General features: G+C 36.9%; 1 protein-coding gene across 13 annotated transcripts in view; it reads right to left on the reverse strand.

The window, feature by feature from the left end:
• LOC137101086 (CAP-Gly domain-containing linker protein 4-like) overlaps nt 1–20,334 on the reverse strand; it is a 43,708-nt gene that overhangs the window by 12,211 nt on the left and 11,163 nt on the right. For 11 of the 13 annotated variants that reach the window (XR_010910986.1, XR_010910988.1, XR_010910985.1 and 8 more), the window contains 8 exons: nt 20,174–20,267; nt 19,805–19,966; nt 16,251–16,369; nt 13,073–13,321; nt 8,502–8,637; nt 6,294–6,425; nt 432–614; nt 162–296 (listed from right to left, as the gene is read on the reverse strand). Coding sequence is in view for 8 of the 13 variants with exons in the window: in XM_067478988.1 (XP_067335089.1) it covers nt 162–296; nt 432–614; nt 6,294–6,425; nt 8,502–8,637; nt 13,073–13,321; nt 16,251–16,369; nt 19,805–19,966; nt 20,174–20,267 (1,210 nt within the window). In the remaining 5 variants the exon portion in view is untranslated. Of the gene's footprint in view, nt 1–161; nt 297–431; nt 615–1,673; nt 1,786–2,502; nt 2,599–6,293; nt 6,426–8,501; nt 8,638–13,072; nt 13,322–16,250; nt 16,370–19,804; nt 19,967–20,173; nt 20,268–20,334 lie in introns of those variants that run through there. The other 2 variants (XM_067478990.1, XR_010910989.1) reach the window with 2 other exon arrangements.

Genomic DNA, 20,334 nt, shown 5'->3' on the forward strand with positions numbered 1-20,334 from the left:
TCATCGCTTAGTTTAGAATTTATGACTTCTATTATAGTTTGGGCATGTAACTAAAGTTCTATCCAAACTCAGATTAAATTCAATGCTGCTACAAAAGGACTCAGTGTGATTTCTTTCAACTGTCAAATCTTTAAAAGGAGACATCAATTGTGACAACTGACCTGGAGCAAAGCTAGTGCTTCCATAAAACTGGACTACGCCGGTTCTCTGGCCCACCACCAGCACTCTCTCCCCCAGACGCACATCGGGCCCCTCACACACTGAGCTACTAGCTGAGGGCGTTCGGCTTCTAAAACCTAGGAGACATTAACAGAATCTTTTGTAACTGTTACAATTAGTGCCCTTAATTTGATTCCATTAAATCTATATAATCATGGGAATTCCACAAGTGACAGTGATGTTCATTAAATCAGTGTTAACAGACTATAGACCTGCAGTGGTGCCAGAAAAGGAATGGAGGGCTGGGGAGGGTGTGGTCCTAGGACTCACAGAAACACGGTCCCTTCGCTGCCTGGCAGGAAGGCGCTGCTTTGGCAGTGGACGAGGTCGGGCCCCTGGCCCATAACGAGAGTCCAATGAAGACGAAGAAGAGGAGAGAGAGCGCGACGGAACACCTGTAAAAAAATAAAATAAAAATAGAGGAAAAACAGGGGGAAAACAAAGAAATGCGTTGAATGAAATGGAGCACAAAGACAAAGGTTTAAATTAATAAAATCCATCAATTTGAATTAGGTTATTTTGATATATACTACAAATCATTTACAAAAGGTGCAGAGACTGGAGCTTATCCATTGTTCTTTGTAAAGTCACACAGCACAAACCTTTTGCTTCCTCTCTTAATACTGAACCCACCATCCTTCCATTCAGGCTTATATCCGATTTTGTAATTACATTGAAATAAAGAGGTTGAGCCCATGATTCAAACAACTACCACTTAACTTTTTAATAATTTCAATCAGCTGTGTTACATCCCTTAAAAGCAGCTCAATCTGAGCTCAATCATTACAGTTTCTTGTCCCCATATGACAGTCTAACTAAGGGCCAGCATGCTAATGCTCTACCAAGATTAGGAAATGAGAGAAAGGAGAGGTGCCCAATTTCACTCTTAAGAAGCCATTTAGATGTAGGACCTCATTAAGCTTTTAACTTTCACAGACCTTCACAGGCCATAAGTTTATTAAGTGCCCAACTCTCAGAGGCTAATTGATTACATCTTTTCCAAAGTGCTTTAAGAAGAAAGGAAGATTCAGTTATAAACAAATTGGAACTTTGATTGTGATGGGCGAATGATTCCTCAACCTTTGCCCAAAGATATTCTAAATATTAAGCCGTAGCTAATATGGCCCTAAGACTGGATGACAATGCAAAGAAATAAAGTTGCTGATTTTTTTCATTTGTGTTTGAGATAATTAATACATTATTTTATAACCAATCACTGAACTTGTGTTGCATTGGATTAAGGAGAGAAAAATTGAATCAAACCTTTTCAGGTTATGTTTTTTAAAGAAATATCTCTAATGAACTTCCCACAGATGGATTATGAGGCTGGATTCAAATATTAAGATGCACTAATGATCAGAGACAGGTGTTAATTATAAATGTGTGGAATTAATATTTCAACAATTTTCAGAGGTTTACCAAGAGATCATAAAGTACTAATACTGCCAACTCACTTCCACACCACATTCTCTGATATGCAGAGTACATCCCAATTTCTTTAATTGCACCCACATTTCCCTCGCTTCTTTCTTTTCCTTGCATCTTAGTCCCGCCCACTAAACATGCCTGGAGGGAAGAATTCAGGGAAAAGACAAAAGGAGAGGGGAAACAAGGAAATGTGTTATTAGAGACACGAGACGTCCTTTCCTCTGATGTCATCTGGAGCGACGTCTGTTTCTGATGACACTGGCTCAGCAGGATCAGCTGTCAGATGGACTTTTGTGGCACTGGAGTCTGTATTTGTACAACACATGCTGTCCAAATAATAAATAAGACACACAGTTTCCATCAGCGTGTTTTTTTCTTTTCTTCCTGTAAATTGGAATATAAACATGGGCTTATTTCTTAAAACCTACCTTCTATAATTTACTGTACTTAGCAGCAATGTGTTTATTTATTTAATGAAGTTATTATTTGCATGTAATTTATTGCTATTCAGTTTGTTAATTATTCAGGAATCTAGAAAATGATTATTGATTTGCAGAAATACATTATTAAGTCAAACATATATAAACACATTATTTATATATATATATATATATATATATATATATATATATATATATATATTAATTTTTTTTTAAATTTATTTATTTATATTTATTTATTTTTATTTTTTTCCTTCTTCAAACATCTCAACAATCCTCAGAGTGAAATAAACCGCTTTTGCTCATCCTTTAACATGGAGGACCAAACCAACATCTGGGGCGAACAAGGATCAAGGAACGATTAAAGGAATTGGGATCTACTGACTACTGACACTACAGGCTACAGCTGCAGTACCTGTCTTTGTCACCGAGGAGTCTCCCTCTGTGCCCTGATTGGATCCAGGTGAACTGTTTTGATTAACAGTGGGTTTTTTGATAGATGGAGATAAACCTTTCCACCCACCCACACACACACACACACACACACACACCGACAAAACAAACAGTGACTTCTTTTTCAGCACACAGATCTTTGTCAGACTTGAAGATTGCTAAAAAAAATACATTAAATACATTACAGTTGTGTAATATTTGTACAATGTAAAAGTCATGTTGACAAGTAGAAATTGTATTAGTATTAATATTGTATAATTGTGCCAAAAGAAGGTAGCTGAACTAGTATAAATATGTCAGTATAATTTCTATGGTTTTTGTGCCGTTTCTCTTGTATATCTAAGTGGACATTTTAGGTGATTGGCATATAAAGTAGTCAGCCAAAGCAAAAACAAATGTATAACTAAATGATGTACTAAATGATTTGTTTGCAGAAGTAAACATAATTACATTCTTCTAATATACTGAAGTCTTTTACCATGTGCTCTTTAACAGGCAAAAAAAATAAATCAACATCAATGTATATAAGCAGAACAATAATGAGGATTTAATTCATACAACAACTTTCTCACACTACTCTCAACTCATTAATATTTCATATGTATAACGTTTTAACTTTATATTGTACTTTGAGAAGACAAAATCTCAAATCAGCCGGGTATTTATTGATTGCCATTTCAGTTCACATTTAGCAGGAGCTAGGAAACATTCCCCTCAGAGGCAGAGCAGAGTTGTGTCTTTCCTTTGAACAGCCCAAATCAAAATATGAAACATTTCTTATCATTTGACCTTTAGCATGCAGGGAGCTCCTGCCTCTATCTACCCCGTCCACATACAGTACGGACAGTGACTACAAGTGACAGACTGCAGCACATGCTTATTTATTGTCGTCTCTGTCCACCCTCCTTTGAAAGCTGAAAGGACTGAGCTACAGTTGACACACACTAATAGGGGCCAGCCAGACATTCAGCTGCATCTGCCGCTCTTGGTTTGCAAAACAAGACAGTTTCCACAATGACCCATCCGATGTAAAGGTACAGATGAACAAACTGTCTACACTGCTGATCTGAAAGGACACTAAAACACAAGTGGTTCTGAGAGTCTAGGGTGATGAATGGCTGCAAGAGTATTCAGTTGTCCATGCCCTAGTTATTAAGCTTTGCTTAATTGAACTATCAGTCACCAGTTTCCACAGGCAAGTCTAGCATCAGGTGAAATGGTCTTCAAAATCTTAAAATTTTACAAAATTACAATACTGCTTTACATCATAGAAGAAACAATCTACCAAGGTAAGATACAGACACGATTTGGAAGAGACTGAACTATATTATGAGGTAACAGTCGAATTGAAGATGTGGGCATTCAAGGACCATAAGAGCAAGGTCCTGTCACCAGTCTAATTTATGCATTGTTCTTTGGCACTGGTTCAGAACCCCCACCTCCTTTTTTTTTAGGCATTCAAGAAGATTAATAGAAAGCCAAGATGCAATAAATCCTGCCATCCAATGACATGGCTCATACAAGCTGGGAAAGTTGAAAATGCCTTTTTTTGGCACAAAACCTTAGTGGGAGCCATGACTGATCTGATGGTCTCATGTGGAACACTGCAGAATGATTCAGTCCCTCCATGAGTAGGCTAAAAGCCCACTGTGTCAGCATAAACACACCCTGCACAAGCATCCATTTTGATATATGGAAGAAGTTCCTCCCCACAAAACTACTTACAGTACCGTTCTTTTTAATAAGATTTTTAAATGACATCAAACACACATCTGCACACTTTTAGACTTGATCTAATATCTGTAATCTGTACTGAACATTTAGTACATTTACTTGTTAAAAAATTGTTAAAAATCTATGTTTAATAAGCTTTTTTATTTGCTAGATCAATAATACTTGAGACAGCCACTTTCCACAAAGTGCCAGTACCAGTGTACCTGTACTGCAATACTGATATAATAACGATAAAGACATGAAGACTGGGCTCAAAGATTTTGTATATTCAAATGACTGGAAGACTCAGACATTAGCTAGGTATCCATGATTATTACTGTATATCAGTTTTTTTCACAGTTTGTCCCTTCGGATAAAATATTAATTAGTATAGATAGACAATGACATTCTGCCTGGTTTAAACGCTATGCAGAAGACTCTACTGAAGGGGTGCCAATAGTCACCTCTTGAAGTGAAGTACTCCCGTGACTAGTAGTACCACCCTGCACTCATCTGGTGTAACAAGCACTAATGATCGTCTCTCACTCTGAACTGGGAAACTAAGAGTAATCACAGAGTACAAATTCCATTAGGACAGGTGAAAGAATGATTGCAATTTTTAAACTGCTACAATTGTTCATCTTTATTGTTTTCAGGTATATCTCTCCCTGTAGAAACCCTGAGATTCAAACTGTGATGTATTTCAAATAAATGTTTAGAAACAGTTTCCCATATATTTTGTTATGAAAAGATGACCAAAGAACCAGGGTTCATGTTTTTCAGATCAAATTCAAGGCTTTTTTATAACTTCAACAGCTCAATGAAAAACTATTCACAATGTTAAAATAGCCCCAAGTAAAAAATATGTTTGTTTTTTTTGTTTTTTGCTTTTTCTTCTTGCTGCTTCTAGTTATGTTACACTTACAAGGGAAACAAACTCTTTCCTGATTCCCTATTATCAATTGTTTGTTACAGGTGCTTCCTGAATCTTGCTGCCTTCAGGGAAAATCTTACTAAGCAACAGTCTATGCATAACCAGGCCAGTGTGAGTCCTGCGAGTGTAATTCGCACAAAACCAGATTGGTTGAGATTAAAGAACTGAATAAATTAGACAATGTTAAATACGTTTAGCCACAGTAAGCTCACAAAATTGTGGCTATTTAAGACATTTGAATGCTTAAAACATGCAAATATCCTGAAGTTACGGTTTCTTTTGATGCTACTATTCTATAGCCTCTTTCACACATGCACGAGAATCCCGAAATTCTCTGGAGCTTATATGGAGGTGGGGTGTAAGAGAACACAAATGTCCAAATGAGACGCTCCCCAGATTATCCTTCCAGTCCTCTGTTACAAATCCGGATTATGTGCGTAACCCTATGCGTTGAGCATGCTGCCCTGTCCTGAGTTGTTGAGATGATTTAAAGCCAGACAATGGGCATGTTGGTGACATTTATTTCAGCCAACTGCCTCAGCATCTTTTTTAATGTAGATGCAAGGCTCAGATGTGGTGTAAGCCGAACAGTTTCCTACAGCCTAATTGCTGTGCCTCCTGTACCTGCTGATCCATAACATCAAGCAGAGTTTCTCTCTTTTGCCTCGTACAATCTCCAAGTGTGTGTTGCATATACTTTTACTGTTAGCACGGTTAGGTTTGAATGGGGTTGGCACAGTTCTTGTGTTTTTTTTCTGATGTGTGGTATCTGTTAATAGAATCATAGTCTCCTTCCGTGGTTCTGTGACACGAGGAAAGTTGCTTATTAACTTGTAATCACAAATAAATTTCAGGTCCCTACACTTTCAGTAGTTTAACTCTGTAGCCTGTGTGACATGATCATTTTGTACCTTTTTTTTTTTTTTTTTTTTTTAAATTGGAAGTACTTTGTCCCTGGCAAACCTGTTATTCTTACAAAAATGTGTCTCTGAAAGAGACCTAAAAGGACCTAAGTGCACCTCAAGGCCTTTAAACATCTTGGCTGTATAGCAATATGTCAAACGCAGACGTAGATTCTACAGTGGTGTTTTTGGACTTCTCTTTACCTGTGTTTATCTTGGAGGTTATGCGGGACAGGTCAATGCGACGAGGAGGGTGTGTGGGTGTAGACGTCCGAGTGGAAATCTTTTTATGTCTTTCCAGAGGTTTGCTTATCTTTGAAAGGGGTGCAAAAATACCTGTGAAAAAAGATGCAGAGAAAATAACAAACCAATAAGATTATGTGTGATTCAATTTATATTCAACATAGCAAATAGAAAAGAAAACGTTAAAACAATTGACAGGTGAAGTAATTAACGTTGCTTATCTTGTTACTGGGATTCCCTGCAAGGGGTGGGATATATTACAGAGCATATAAACAGGCAGTTTTTTATTCATTGGATAGGTGGTTTTGATGTCGTTGCTAGTTGGAATAAATACATTTTGCTAGCAACTGGCAAAAAAAAAATGATGGGCTTAAATATCACAGAAAAGTTTTTTTTTTGGAATGAGACAAACTTTCTAGATTTTTTTGGCCAGGAAAAACATACAAGAGCAAAATATAAAACCAAAACTAAAATTAAAAAAGGGAGGATAAGTCCTTACATGTGTGAAGGGTCACTGGAGGGCAGCTTAAATTAGGCCACTATTCAGGTCAGGGTACCTACCGTATGTGTTCAATATTTTATTAAAAAATAAAAAAAGCAGAATGTTTTTTGGACATGTAGCCTTAAAAATACAAAAAATGATGGATGATGTGTTCCATGTTTTCATCTGAAATGGGAAATAGAATAAAATATTTTTAAGTCTTTAACAAGACAAAAATTCGGGTATACATTTAGAAAATTTTGCTTTCAAACCCTTACTGCGAGGTTCATTAGTCATGACAGAGCTGTTGCCTGTTATGAAGTCAGACTTAACAGTATTTTGTTCAAATACAGACTGACAAGGTTTTCTGAATTAAACCTCACAGGTGATTTTTTTTCCCCACATCAAAAAAGTGTTTAAAGTGTCTTTGTTCTTTTTAATACCTTGAAACAAATATAACAGAAATATGATCTTTTTTTCTTTTTCTGCTGCTCAGTGATGAAGAAACAACCAGTTACTTAAAGACCCTACAACCCTTGGATAACTTGCTCCATGAAAATAAAGACGGAAACTCCTACAGAGGTGGCACAAGGTTTTTTATTTGAAAACAGCCAGCAAAGTATTATGGAAAAACATTTTATTATTCATATAGGAATATAAGTAAGTAAAGTTTAATTTTACAATGATAGAGGAGTGGCTATATGTCAAAGTGTCTCTGGGCAAGACACTGAACCCCTAACAGCCGTTTCCCCTCCCCAGCTGTGCAGTAACGGTCCAAGCCCAGTAGAAATTGGGGAGGGTTGTGTCAGGAAGGGCATCTGGCGTAAAAACTGTGCCAAATCAACAGGCGGACAATGATCTGCTGCGGCGACCCTGAACTCACTGGATAAGCTGAAATTTTATTTATTTATTTTTTTTAATGGAGTGGTACCTGCTGACAGCAACAGTTAACATCATGCTCTCCCTCCTTAGAATTTAGCTGAAGGAAGGTGAAAGACCCACTACTCTAATCAGACTGTCTTCTGGAGGTCCTGGTAGAAGTTGAAGTAAATCACTTATAATAGTAATATTAATGTCTCTCTGTGGTTCCGTTTTAGAAAGGTGTCCAGTGTCCCCAAAGGAGTTTTTAAGACAAAAATGGTCTTTTAATTAACTTTAATTTGAGAATAATGCTCCTCTGTAACCTAGAAGAACTTGTCTGTACTGAGCAAGATAAATAGCTATTCAGGGTGCTGTTAATGGCATGCTGATTCCAATTCTGGCACAACTTTACCTACTGTCAAGGTGCATGGATGAGGGAAAGCAAACCGAAAACATAATGTGCATTGCCAACTGCAGTTACATTTATTTTTAAGAACTCCACTTGATGTCTTTGATACTGATTGGTTAAGCTGACTTAACCAGGGGTTAAGAAAAAGACTAAGTGCTTCCATTAAAAGCATATATTACAATTACATTTAAAATATTACAATCAGGTTTAAAATGAAAAATCCTACCCCTCATCTTTCTGTTTGTTGTATGATGATCTCTTTTATGTAGTATTTCTGTTTATACACGATTTTAAAAAAGACCACTGAAATCCTGATTGGATCAATTAACCACTCAATAAAAGGTATTTGCAATTGAGGGAGCAGGTGGGAGAGGAAATGGGTTGGATGTTTGGGGTTCTAGGTTTTGGTATGACCTACCATGTTTGATTCGACAGGTGAAGTACTGAACCCCGGCTACTGAGCCATTGTTTTTCCCTTCTGGTTTGTCCAGCTCCACTCCAGCCCAGAGGCCCCCAGAGAACTCAGTACTGCCACAAAATTTCAGGGTGCCAACCTAAAAAACACAAACATTCTTCAAATGAAGTCAAAACAGATATAATTTCAACACATGCAGTAAAAGAACTGCCCGATGCACTGAGCTGAGTGTGAAGTCATTATGTTAATATTAAAAATGCAATCTATTATATGAAGGGGAGTGCGCCATCAAATGCTCAACAACATTTTCATATACAGTGCATCCAGAAAGTATTTACAGCACATAGTTTCCACAATTCATGTTAGACTTTTTGCAAAATGGATTAACCTAAATTCAAAATTTCCCTAAAAATTCTACAAACAGCACTGCATAATGACGACATGAAGGAAGTCTGTTTGAAAGCTTTACATCATTGGCCATATAAAATTAAAAAATTGAAGGAAAAAAATATCACATGTACATATGCATTCATAGCCTATTTTCAATACTTAGAATCAGCTTTAGCACCAATTAGAGCCTCAAGTATTTTTGAGTATGACGCTACAAGCTTGGAACAGCTATTTATGGACAGTTTCTCCCATTTTTCGTTGGATGGGGAGCTATACACAGCCATTTCCATATCTCTCCAGAGATGTTCAACTGGGTTCAAATCTGGGCTCTAGCTGAGCCACTCAAGGACATTTAGAGTTGTCCCATAGCCACTCCTTTGTTATCTTGGCTGTGTGCCTAGGTTAGCTGTCCTGTTGAAAGATGAACCGTCGCCCCAGTCTGAACAGGTCTTCATCTAGGATGTGTCTGTACATTGCTGCATTCATCTTTCCCTCGATCCTGACTAGTCTCCCAGTTCCTGCCGCTGACACACATTACCTACAGCATGGTGATGGCAGCATTGTATTGGCAGCTATTGGCCAGGTGGTGAGCAGTGCCTGGTTTCCTCCAAATATGACACTTGTTTCTTCAGACCAGAGAATTTAGCTTCTTATGGTCTGAGAGTCCTTCAGGTGGGCTGTCATGTGCCTTTTACTGAGGAGTGGCTTCCATCTGGCCACTCTATCATACAAGCCTGATTGGTGGAGTGCTGCAGAGATTGTTGTCCTCTCTCCACAGAGAAATGCTGGAGCTCTTTCAGAGTAATCATCTGGTTCTTGGTCACCTCCCTGACTAAGGCCCTTCTCTCTCAATTCCCCAGTTGAGCAGGGGGCACACTCTAGGAAGAGTCTTGGTGGTTCCAAACTTCTTCCATTTATTAAATTGGTCACTGTGCTCATTAGGACTTCAATGCTGCAGACATTTTTCCGTACCCTTCCCCAGATCTGTGCCTCGATACAATCCTGTATTAGAGGTCTACAGGCAATTCCTTGGACTTTATGTCTTGGTTTGTGCCCTGAAATGCACTGTTACTGTATGACATATATATACATATTTTATTCACAATAGAACATAAACAATATATCAGATGTTGAAACTGAGGCATTTTACAATTTCATGGAAAATGTTAGCTCCTATTGATGGCAGCAACACATCTCAAAAACGTTGGAACAGGGCAACGATTACAATTGTGTAACTATCTATAAATGTCTGGGAAGTAAGAAGACCAGTTGCTTGAGTTTTAGGGGAAGAATGTTGTCCCATTCTTGTCATTCTACCTGCTCAACAGTCCTGGGCCTTTGCTGCTGGATTTTTTGTTTTCTGCACCAAATGTTTTGTATTGGTGAAAGGTCTGGAGGATGCAGAGGATAGGGTTAGATGGAGGCAGTGGATATGAATAATGTCAGGAGAAACAAATGCTAAAAAGAAGAATAAATCCATCATCAACTCAAGAACTGCGGTGTGGTTTATTTTCTGGAGGAAATGACAACGGACAGTTGAAAAGCCAAAATAAAGGTTCAAGAAGACCTGAAGGGCCTGGTTCATAAATCTAAAGCATGTGTCCAAGACACTACAGTGCTTTACAGCTTTACACAAGCAAAAAAAATTACAATCTTAATCAGCATTCTTGCAGCAAGATTCTGGATTAATTGCAGCCTATTATTATACTAATTGGTGGACCAGAAACAAGAGTGTTACATTAGTCCAGGCCCCACTTTACAAATGCTCTTTGAGCCTTTGTGTATTTACTGTAGTTTGGAGTTCAGTTTCTCTTTCCGAAATTATCAGTATAACATTTAAATCTAAAATTAAAAAGGGAACCAACTTCTTATTGTCATCAGGGGACACAGCCACATAGAGTTAAGGGTCATCAGCTGTGGAAAGGGATGCCATGCCTCATGATGACACTGCCACAGGAAAGCGTTAGGAAAATGACTGGTCCTAAAAGTGATCCAAATTGTTCAACATAAGTAACCATACACTGCTTGGAAGTGTAGCTGCCTACTGTTACAAAGTACAGTATTTGCTCTACAGTAATGTTAGCTTACGTTTTAACTTACGTCCAGATGGACGCAAGTTAAATACACTGGGCCAGAAATATGGTTCATGGTCATATTATTTACATTACATAAAATCTGCAGTATTGTATAGCCCACGAAGTTCAGTCCCATTCACATTTAATAAAATCCTTGCAAGTAGAAAAAGCCACTCCCTAATCTAATAAAAGTCATTTGTCCAGATGTCCATCCTAAAAGAAGAGTTATTTTAAAATTAAAAATGTTTTCTAATCCCACAGAGAAAAAACATCAAAAGACTTTGTTCCACAGTACCACCGCACTGTACTTGTGCCAATTCATGTGAGCTTTAAGCAGTAAAGGCACATTCACAATTGTTATGGTTTACCAAAATTTCAACCTACTGTAAGAAATCATGTAATAAACTATCAAGTTTATATGTTTTTAATAGGCATCTAAGAAAGTAGTTGGGATGTTTAAGCAGAAGTTTAAGATTATTTCTTTGCTTTCAATGAGAGATTTGGGAAAAAGTCAGTTGTTAGTTGGTAATATGACCTTGTTGAATGTAGTGAAATGAACGTTGCTTCAGTGGGATAAAACATCAACAGACAAAGATTTAAAATATATACTAATTGAGCACATACAAACATACAGACCAGCTACAGTATTGGTCTATATGTAAAACTGCATGTTTCAAATTACATTTTTTATATATTACAAATGGCCGAGAGACTTTTTAAAATCTTATATTGTGCATCAGTGGTGGCATGTAACTAATTTATTGTATCAGATTGTTTACAGAAAATATATTTATTTTTTAATTCTGAAATTTATTACACATTTCCAGTGTAACAGAGAATTGGGCAATATAGCTTAGTTGACACTGCCAGTTGTGCACAACATACATTATGTGAGATTTCATGAGTAGATAGGTCTAAGAAGAGGCTGACCCACAGGCAAAGAGAAATAATTTAAGGAACCTGTTAAAACTTCAAACACTGTTACCAGACATTTAACAGTATCACAACTGGAGATGGATGAACTTGAACATGCTCAAATAAATGTTGATTATATGCCAGAATGAAATGTTAGACATAACCCTGAATCCTGGAACGTTGCCAAATGGGTGTTGCCTAGCAACTGGAAACTGTTTTTCTTGGTAGAGAGCTGAAATAATTGTAGAAAAAATTACCACAGCTTCTGACTTTGTTTGTGATAAACCCCTGCACAGCTGCATAGCCCTGATGTGATGTGGCTTCAGGCATGAGGCTGATAGTGTTAACACTCCTTTTTGTATATTGCGATGTGGTCTTTTACTTATGTGCAGTAGGTGTGCTCAAAGTACAATATATCTATTGATCTATAATCCCATCAGAAAGAGATCAATGCAATGATCAACTAATTCGAAACTTACAGTAGCAGGAATTAAACTCCAACCATTAAATGCATGTCAGCGAAACGTTTTTTTCAGAGCTGCTGAGTATATCTGTGCTGTGTGTATGAAAACAGGTCTGCTGGGAGAAAACATTGTTTCAAGTCAACATTTGCATAACTGTGGTTCAATCCTCTGCTAAGATGCTCCCAGCTTGGCCAGGAGAAACATCAAGTTTCCCACATTTAACACAATCCTTGAAAACAATTCCAGCATATTAACTGAATAGAAGTTACTTTAGGGAGTAAAAGCTTAAAAATGCTCCATATTCAACTGGAAGAAATGTCTATTGAGTAAGTCTAAGGTCTAGGTTTTACCCAATGTTCCTATCAAATTCACACATATTAAAATGCCCTATTTACAGTAGAGCATGTGTCATGGAATTGTATAGATCATAGATCACTAATTGTGCTAGACACCTTTATAAAATTTTGACATGCCATTGTGTGATCACATCATTCTCCCTGGCAAGGAAATAAAGCATTCAATAAGATACCTTGAGATGACAGAGAGGTTCTTTGAAAAATTAATAGGAATCCTAATTACTGGGCTGGCGAAACTTCCCTCCAATTCATCACTAAGAGACAACTTATCAGAAAAAAAAGCCTTAAAATCTGAAAATGCTGCAGTTAAAAAAAAAAAAAAAAAAAAGATAATTTTAACTGCACTTGCCCTTTGATAGTGAAGTACTACACACCTTCTGTCCAGCTATTACGACACGATCACCTAGTCGGATTCCCATGGTGGCAAGCTGCATCCTGGCCTTATCAGAGAGAGCAGGAGGGAACTGAGTTTGAAGTATAAGAGGCAGTGGGGTACTGGGTCTGGGTAATGCCTCTCTTAGCAAAGTGTGGAGCTCTTTGGCCACAGATGCTGCATCTGCCATCTCTAACGGCATGTCAAGTGGGTCAGGTACCACATCTGCTGGGCATTGCCCTTTTTCATTCTGTAGGAGGAAACAAAAAAAAAAAATCACAGGAGACATTTCTAAATAAAACTTGAATTTCATCCAACAAGAACACACACCAAAAAAGAATTTGGCAGCATGCCAAGTAAATTTAAACTAATTATCAGAGTCAATAAATGTTAAGCAGTATAAAACTCATTAGCAAAAGATTGCTACAACATCAATATCACATAAAACAAAAATGTTTGACATCATTACTAAAAAGTTAATGACTATGACTTCTGCAGTGAAGATGCTGGGCTTAACAGAATCTTAGTCATATCTCTGCTATCCGGGAAATAAATAAATACATTTTAAAAAATCACCATGAGTTTGTCTAAACACATATTATCAGCAGGCACCCAACACAGAACTTTAGTCAAATGGCTTAAGCAAATAGCTTACAGTCACAGAGGTAAAACAGGGTAAGCAAGTCTAAGTCTCAGTCTAAGCAGCCAGAGACAGCTACAGAGGCGTGACAGTCAAGTGGAGTTCATTTTGCACTTGTGTACTGGCGTACTTGGGGCACATTCATCCAGTATCCAGTATTAACATATCCATATTAATTCATAAATTTTCAATGCATTTGTCTCTCCATGTATGCTTCAGATCAATAAGGTATTCAATCGAACAACAGTCACAACTAAATTCAATGTGTTTCATTTAAGTGCCCTAAGCAAACATGATGCCACTTTCTCACACTGAGCCCCACATAAATTGACCAAGAAATTAGATGTGATCTTTACCAAAGTCATAATTATCAACACATAAAATATTTCTAAACTGGTTGATCTTTCCTGTCTTTACTGAAAACATCCATAAAAAACTAAAACTGATGGGGGAAAAACTAATATATGCCACATGCCTATTAATCTATCAACATAGGTAAACAATGTTAGTATTATATGAAGATAAATTTAAATAACACATAGCAGTGACCCCCATAAGAGTTTGTAGGCTATACAATTTATTGGAGGCTGTATTGATGTTTTGAACTGACCAAAATAACCGCATCACTGTAGAAACTTCAAACTGCAAACTCAACAAGTCAAAGTCCCACAAGTCATATACTGTAACTTCCAGTCAAACATCAAGGGAATGACTTCACTCTGCCCACCAAAATCCTACACATTTCAGACCAACTTGCAACAGTGGCTCACTTTAAATCTCAAAATGAAAAAAATAAAACACTCGAGCAATCCACTACACCAGCTTGCTCCTGATTTGAAAAGATGATGAGCTGGCATAGCTATTAATCAGTACGATATGTGGTAAGGGAAGCAGGAAAGGCCAGCAATATTTTTATTTTTCCATCCTTATAAAACTTTCTTATATCCAAAGTTTGTTGTGATGAATCTCTGTAGGGCCAGAGAACAGAAATATCAAATTAAATCGCTTCCAAGTTTGACCTTTACACAGAAGGAAAAGAGAATATAAAGTGAATTTTCTCTCCTCTCGTGTCACGATTCTTTTACGGCACGGCCAGGCACTAATGCTTTTTTTGTCAAATGCAAATTACATAAATCCCAAGCTGATCATATAAAGTTATGACAAAGTTGACACTATTTTTCTTTTTACGTCTTTAAACTGCCTACTAGAAGTCAATAAACTTTTACATGTTCAAGGGAATATAAAGTTAAAGTTGTATGTTTGATGCATTTTTCACTGTATCTGAATAATAATCAAACCAGTTTAGTCAATGATATTTTAACTGTTGGGTGTATAAAAAAATAAGTCATGTCATTTCTCTGAGGATTAAGTGGCATTAACATAGACCTGATTATAACTATAACTATAAATAATAAAGAGACAAAAAAATTCTTGCTGTGTTTTTTGATTTGCTTGATAAACACATAAATGAACACTCATTTATGTGTCTGAATCTGTAATGTAAAGGGTAAAGTTAAAAGTTTTTTAACAAGCAACATATACATGCTTTGACATAGTATAAAAAAAATGCCTCTGCACTCATCTTTGAACAAGGGAATTATTGGATTATAGTGGGTAGTGCTTTGGTGACCTCCAGTGGGAAGAATAGTGCATTTTTGTTCAAAAACAGCATTAATAATTGCTAAAAAAAATAAAATTTAAAGAGTAATGGAACATGTTATTTCTAGTATGAATATAAATGTTTACCAGGACATACGGCCATGACAGACCAGGGCTGATCAGCAAACCCCTCAACTAAGACTTCAAATGAGTGCAATTGAGGCAGAGCGTAAGACAAGTTAAGCAGTTGGATGTTCAAAAAGTAAATATATATTTAAAACATGTCTGGACAATCTATATTCTAAATATCTGCCTCTTAAAGTGTTATCTACCAGCCAAATCAGAAAGTGCCAAATAGATAATGAGCATAATAAAAAAAAGAAAAGGAAAAAAAGAAAATCTAATAAGGTGAATTTAAATAAAAACAAAATATAAGAGGGACTGCAATCAGTTATATTTTTCCACTATGCAAGGCCTCCGTTAAATCGCTAGACTAATTCTGTAAAGCAAACTTGAATGGACAAGTTGAATTTTTAATTTTCCAAATGTGTTCTGACTGAGTAAATACAAATTGAATATGTATCAACGGATGAAATCTGATGAAACTCATTACAGTAGTTGTCAAATAATGTCTTGTGTTTAGTTTTTTTCTAATTAGGTTTAATAATATGGTAGCACTTCATTCTTTTTAACTGCAATTTGAGGTTCCATTAGATATTTCACAGGTGTGAACCCTCAATGTGAGAATTTGCTCCTTTCTGTAATTTATATCATAAATTTAATATATTCAATATTGGACAATTGGTGATATAAAACAGGTCATTTAATAATTTCTCATATATTAGAAACTAGTTGTACATTTGATTACATTTAAATGTTTTTGGATGGTTCAATGAAAGACCTCATATGACAGTAACTGCAATACCAGTGTGTCACTTACTCTGAAAGCAGGGTTGGCCCCAAGCTCCAAAAGACATTTGACAGCTGATGTGCACAAGTTGGATGCAGCAATGTGCAGGGCGGTGCCAAAATCAAAATCACTACAGGTGGCATCCACTTCTACAAAAGAAAAAAAGACAAAAACTGACTTTTATTTTTAAATAGTTCTATATGTGATTGGCATGCATTAACACTCATGTGTATTGACTGACTTATCATTTTCTAATATGTGCCATAACTTAACACACTGAAATAACAATTATTGACCATTTATGCTCAGTCGACAGAAGAGCCCCTACAGAGGACGGACATTGCTCTTTGTTTTTTGCTCTAATTAACAGGTGCATGCGCGGCACCAGCTCTATCACCCTTTCTTTAAACACATTACTGAGAACAGACTTTGAGCAGGATTTGACAAAATCATCACTGCCCGGACAGCTTTATGTAAAGTCCTGCTGCCACTTTCCAAGTCTGTCAAAACTGCGCACTGCAAGTATTGTTTCCATTAAGTATAGCTTACTATAGTGTATCCTGGGCAATCCACTAAACTAAACATCTTTTTGACCAATATTAATAATACTAACCTTCTACTATTAACTAATATTACCCTTTAGAAAAGCTAGGCCTCATTGTAAGGATTTTGTACTTGACTGTACTGAATGTAGCTACTAGCTAATAAAGAAAAAGTAATTGCTGTTTGCCATTTCCTGGTTTTCTGTATAAATTGGTCATGTGATCTTTACCAAAGTCACAAAAATCAATACAATATTTCTGACAAAACAGTCAGAAGTATATTTTATCTGTCTTTCATGAACAGAGCCATAAAAGGAATTGTGGGAAAGGAAACTGCTCTAGGCTTCTGGTGTCACCAAATGTCAACTGGAGTCAGGTGTTAGCACACCTGGAGTCCAATCATGAAACAAGAATAAGGGGAGATTTAGAGCTACCTTATAAAAGAACATAGTGTCAGTGTGCTATTCACAAGCAGCTCTAGCTGATGTGAACCATGCCCAATAAAGAGATCTTAGGAGATCATGATCAAGAGATGTTGAGTTGCATGTAGCTGGAAAAGGTTACATAGTAATCTATTGGACGTGATTTGGTACTGTGGGTACTGTGCATTAAAGTGGTCACCCAACCAATAGTGACAGCTAAAGTCTTAAAGAATTCAGTTGGTTAGCATCTCCGTCATGTTACTGACCTGTTGCCAATTAACCCATTTAGTTAGTTCAATTTTTTACTTCGAGCTTTTTGGCACTTCTCCTTCAACTTTTTTGAAATGTGTTGCTGCCATCAAATTCAAAATGATCTAATATTTTCCATGAAATGGTAAAAATGTCTCCGTTTCAACATCTGATATGTTGTTATGATATGTTCTATTGTATATAAAATAAGAATTGATCAGATTTGCAAAATAAATTCTAAAGTTGGGACAACTGTGTCTTAGCTGGTAGAAAGGGTTGTCTACTAATATCAGTTTAATACAAAAATTTTATTCATGTGACTAATTTATGTTTTGAAGTAATTGCTCAGCTGTGGTAATTTAAAAGTTTAAAATAACTAAAAGATTCAATGTATTGGTATTTTTTGTTGATTAAGGGGGCAGAAATACTAGTGTTATATTGAAGCATAAATAATGATCACAGGTCAGGATAAAACCAGAGAATAAGATGAACAGCAAGAAACAAACAAAACAAAAAAATAGGCTAAATGTAAATAAAAAAAGAGAATGTAAATAATAAAAAAAAAGAAGTCCAGTTGATATGATATGATTAAATCTTTGGAGCCACTGGGCTTTGGCTATCAATTCTTCTCACATTAGGTCAAAATATTGAGTATGTTTCAATCTACTAGTTAGCTTTTTGGTGGTATTTAAAACCATTTTAATGTAGTCGAGTGTGAGAGGCAGTTTAATATAAAATAGCTAACTTAAGTAAAAACTTAAACTAGTTCTGTTTTCCCTATCAATAGCATCAGTCTGTGTTAAGTGACAAGCAAATATGAAGCTAATCCATGAACATTTCCTACACTTTGTAACAACACTGAAAATCTGTCACATTCACACAGTATAAATCTGACTGCTAGGCTGCAGCTTATATAAAGGTTATTGAAAGTCGCTTTAAGAGTCTTTAGAAAGTTGATGTAAGTTGCATTATTATGAAAAAACAGGGTAAACAGATCAACGTTATCAAGGCTTCATGAAACTATCCTAAGTTTGTAAATCGGGCAGGGCAGCATCAAATAAAAAATAAAATGATTCAGTCACTGGTTCCCCTGCAATAAGAGATGTTGTGGATACTTTAAGATCAAATAAGCACAGCAGTACAATTAAATAAGATTTTAGGCTATTTAAATAGTTAGAAAATAGAAAATATGAGGCAAACAAAGCAATGTTTTGGAAAACACAACAGATCATTTATTTTTCACTCGCCTAATATGCATTACATCTGCCCAAGCATAAAGCTTACTTATCCTGGGAAAACAAAAAAGCAATAATGTCAAGTCCTGTGGAGGAAGCCATTGCTCTCTAAAAACAACATTGTACCTTGACTCTTCACAACACTGGGTCTTTAGGACAGATAAAATAACAGAGAATTCTTTGGGAAGAAGCGAAAAAAATGAACCATGCACCAACATAAAGCATCACCCCAACAATGAAGTACAGCGGAGGGAGTATCATGGTTTGGAGCTGCTCTCTTCGATCAGGATGTGGACCACTTGCTATTGAGGAGGGGAGATGAATACTCAAGTTTGTCAAGGTATCATGCTTCCTGTTTGGCAAGCTGAAGTTTAGAAGAAACTGGTTGATGCGGCAGGATGATGGCCCTAAACATTAATTTAAATCTTCTACAGAATGACTTAAGAAACACAAAGTCTGACTTTTGAAGTTGCCAAGTCAGAGGCAAGACCTCAACCAAACAGAGATGCTCTGGACCTCACACCAAAAATCCGAAGAATATGGCTAAGGTGAAGTAGCTCTATAAGGAAGATTGGTACACAATTCCTCATGACTGCAGGTCTAATCCACAGCTACAGGAAGTACTTTTTTTTTTTGTCCTTTCAGCTTATCCCGTGAGTTCAGGGTCCCCACAGCGGATCATTGTCCGCATGTTGACAGTTTTGTTTTGTTGGCAGAGTTTTTACGCCGGATGCCCTTCCTGACACAACCCTCCCCAATTTCTACCAGGCTTGGACCGGTACTGCACAGCTGGGGAGGGGAATGTGCTTACTGAAGGTTATTGCTGCCAAAGGAATTTCAACCAGGTTCAACACTGTTGTCATTAATTTTTCCACCATCATTTTTTTTTTTTTTTTTTAACAGGGTCATGAACGTCATGAAAGATCATAACAGTTATGATTTATCAGCTTACAATTATTGTGTTTGTTGTTATTTGTAACTTTGGTTAAGATCAGATCACATTTTATCACAAATTTATGCAGACAACCAGTAAAATTGTAGCAAACAGTTTTAGTTTAAATATCAAAATCAATTGCTGTCAAAAACTAAAGTTTGCCCAGGCAACTTTCCCCCATTTTCTGTGAGTCTTTTCTTACCTCCGGGCTTGGAGGCCTGTAAAACCACCCGAATAAGCTGGGGCACATCAAAGTAGGCAGCATAGTGAAGGGCCCTCATGTTAGTCCAGCGTGAACGAAGGTTAGGATCAGCACCCAGGGCTAGAAGCTCGTAGGCAAAGCTTGCTGCAGTCTCTGCATCACCTAAGGGGCATACAAGGGATAAAGTTATAGTATTTATGTGTGTTGGGGCGGGGGTTGGTTGTACTATGTCACATTTTGAAAAGCAAAGTTTAAGGATTCTTACAAGATTGTGTTCAGTGGTGACAGCAGCAAACTAACATGCACACAAAAGACAGAGTAGATATGTCTGCACTTGAGTCCAGGTGAGAGCATTTATCAAATACTAACCGATGCCTGGAGCTCCAGCTTTGCAGCAGTAGTGCAGGAGGCTCATATCTGTTAAGCCGTCTCGATCATTCACACCACAGCCTCTCTTTAGAATCTGTACAAAGATATGATGTGTAGAGCATTACTAAGGACCAGGCTATCTGATCAAGGACAAGCAAGCC

The sequence above is a fragment of the Channa argus genome, chromosome 16, assembly GCF_033026475.1.
Source record: "Channa argus isolate prfri chromosome 16, Channa argus male v1.0, whole genome shotgun sequence".
NCBI classification, from domain to species: Eukaryota; Metazoa; Chordata; class Actinopteri; order Anabantiformes; family Channidae; genus Channa; species Channa argus.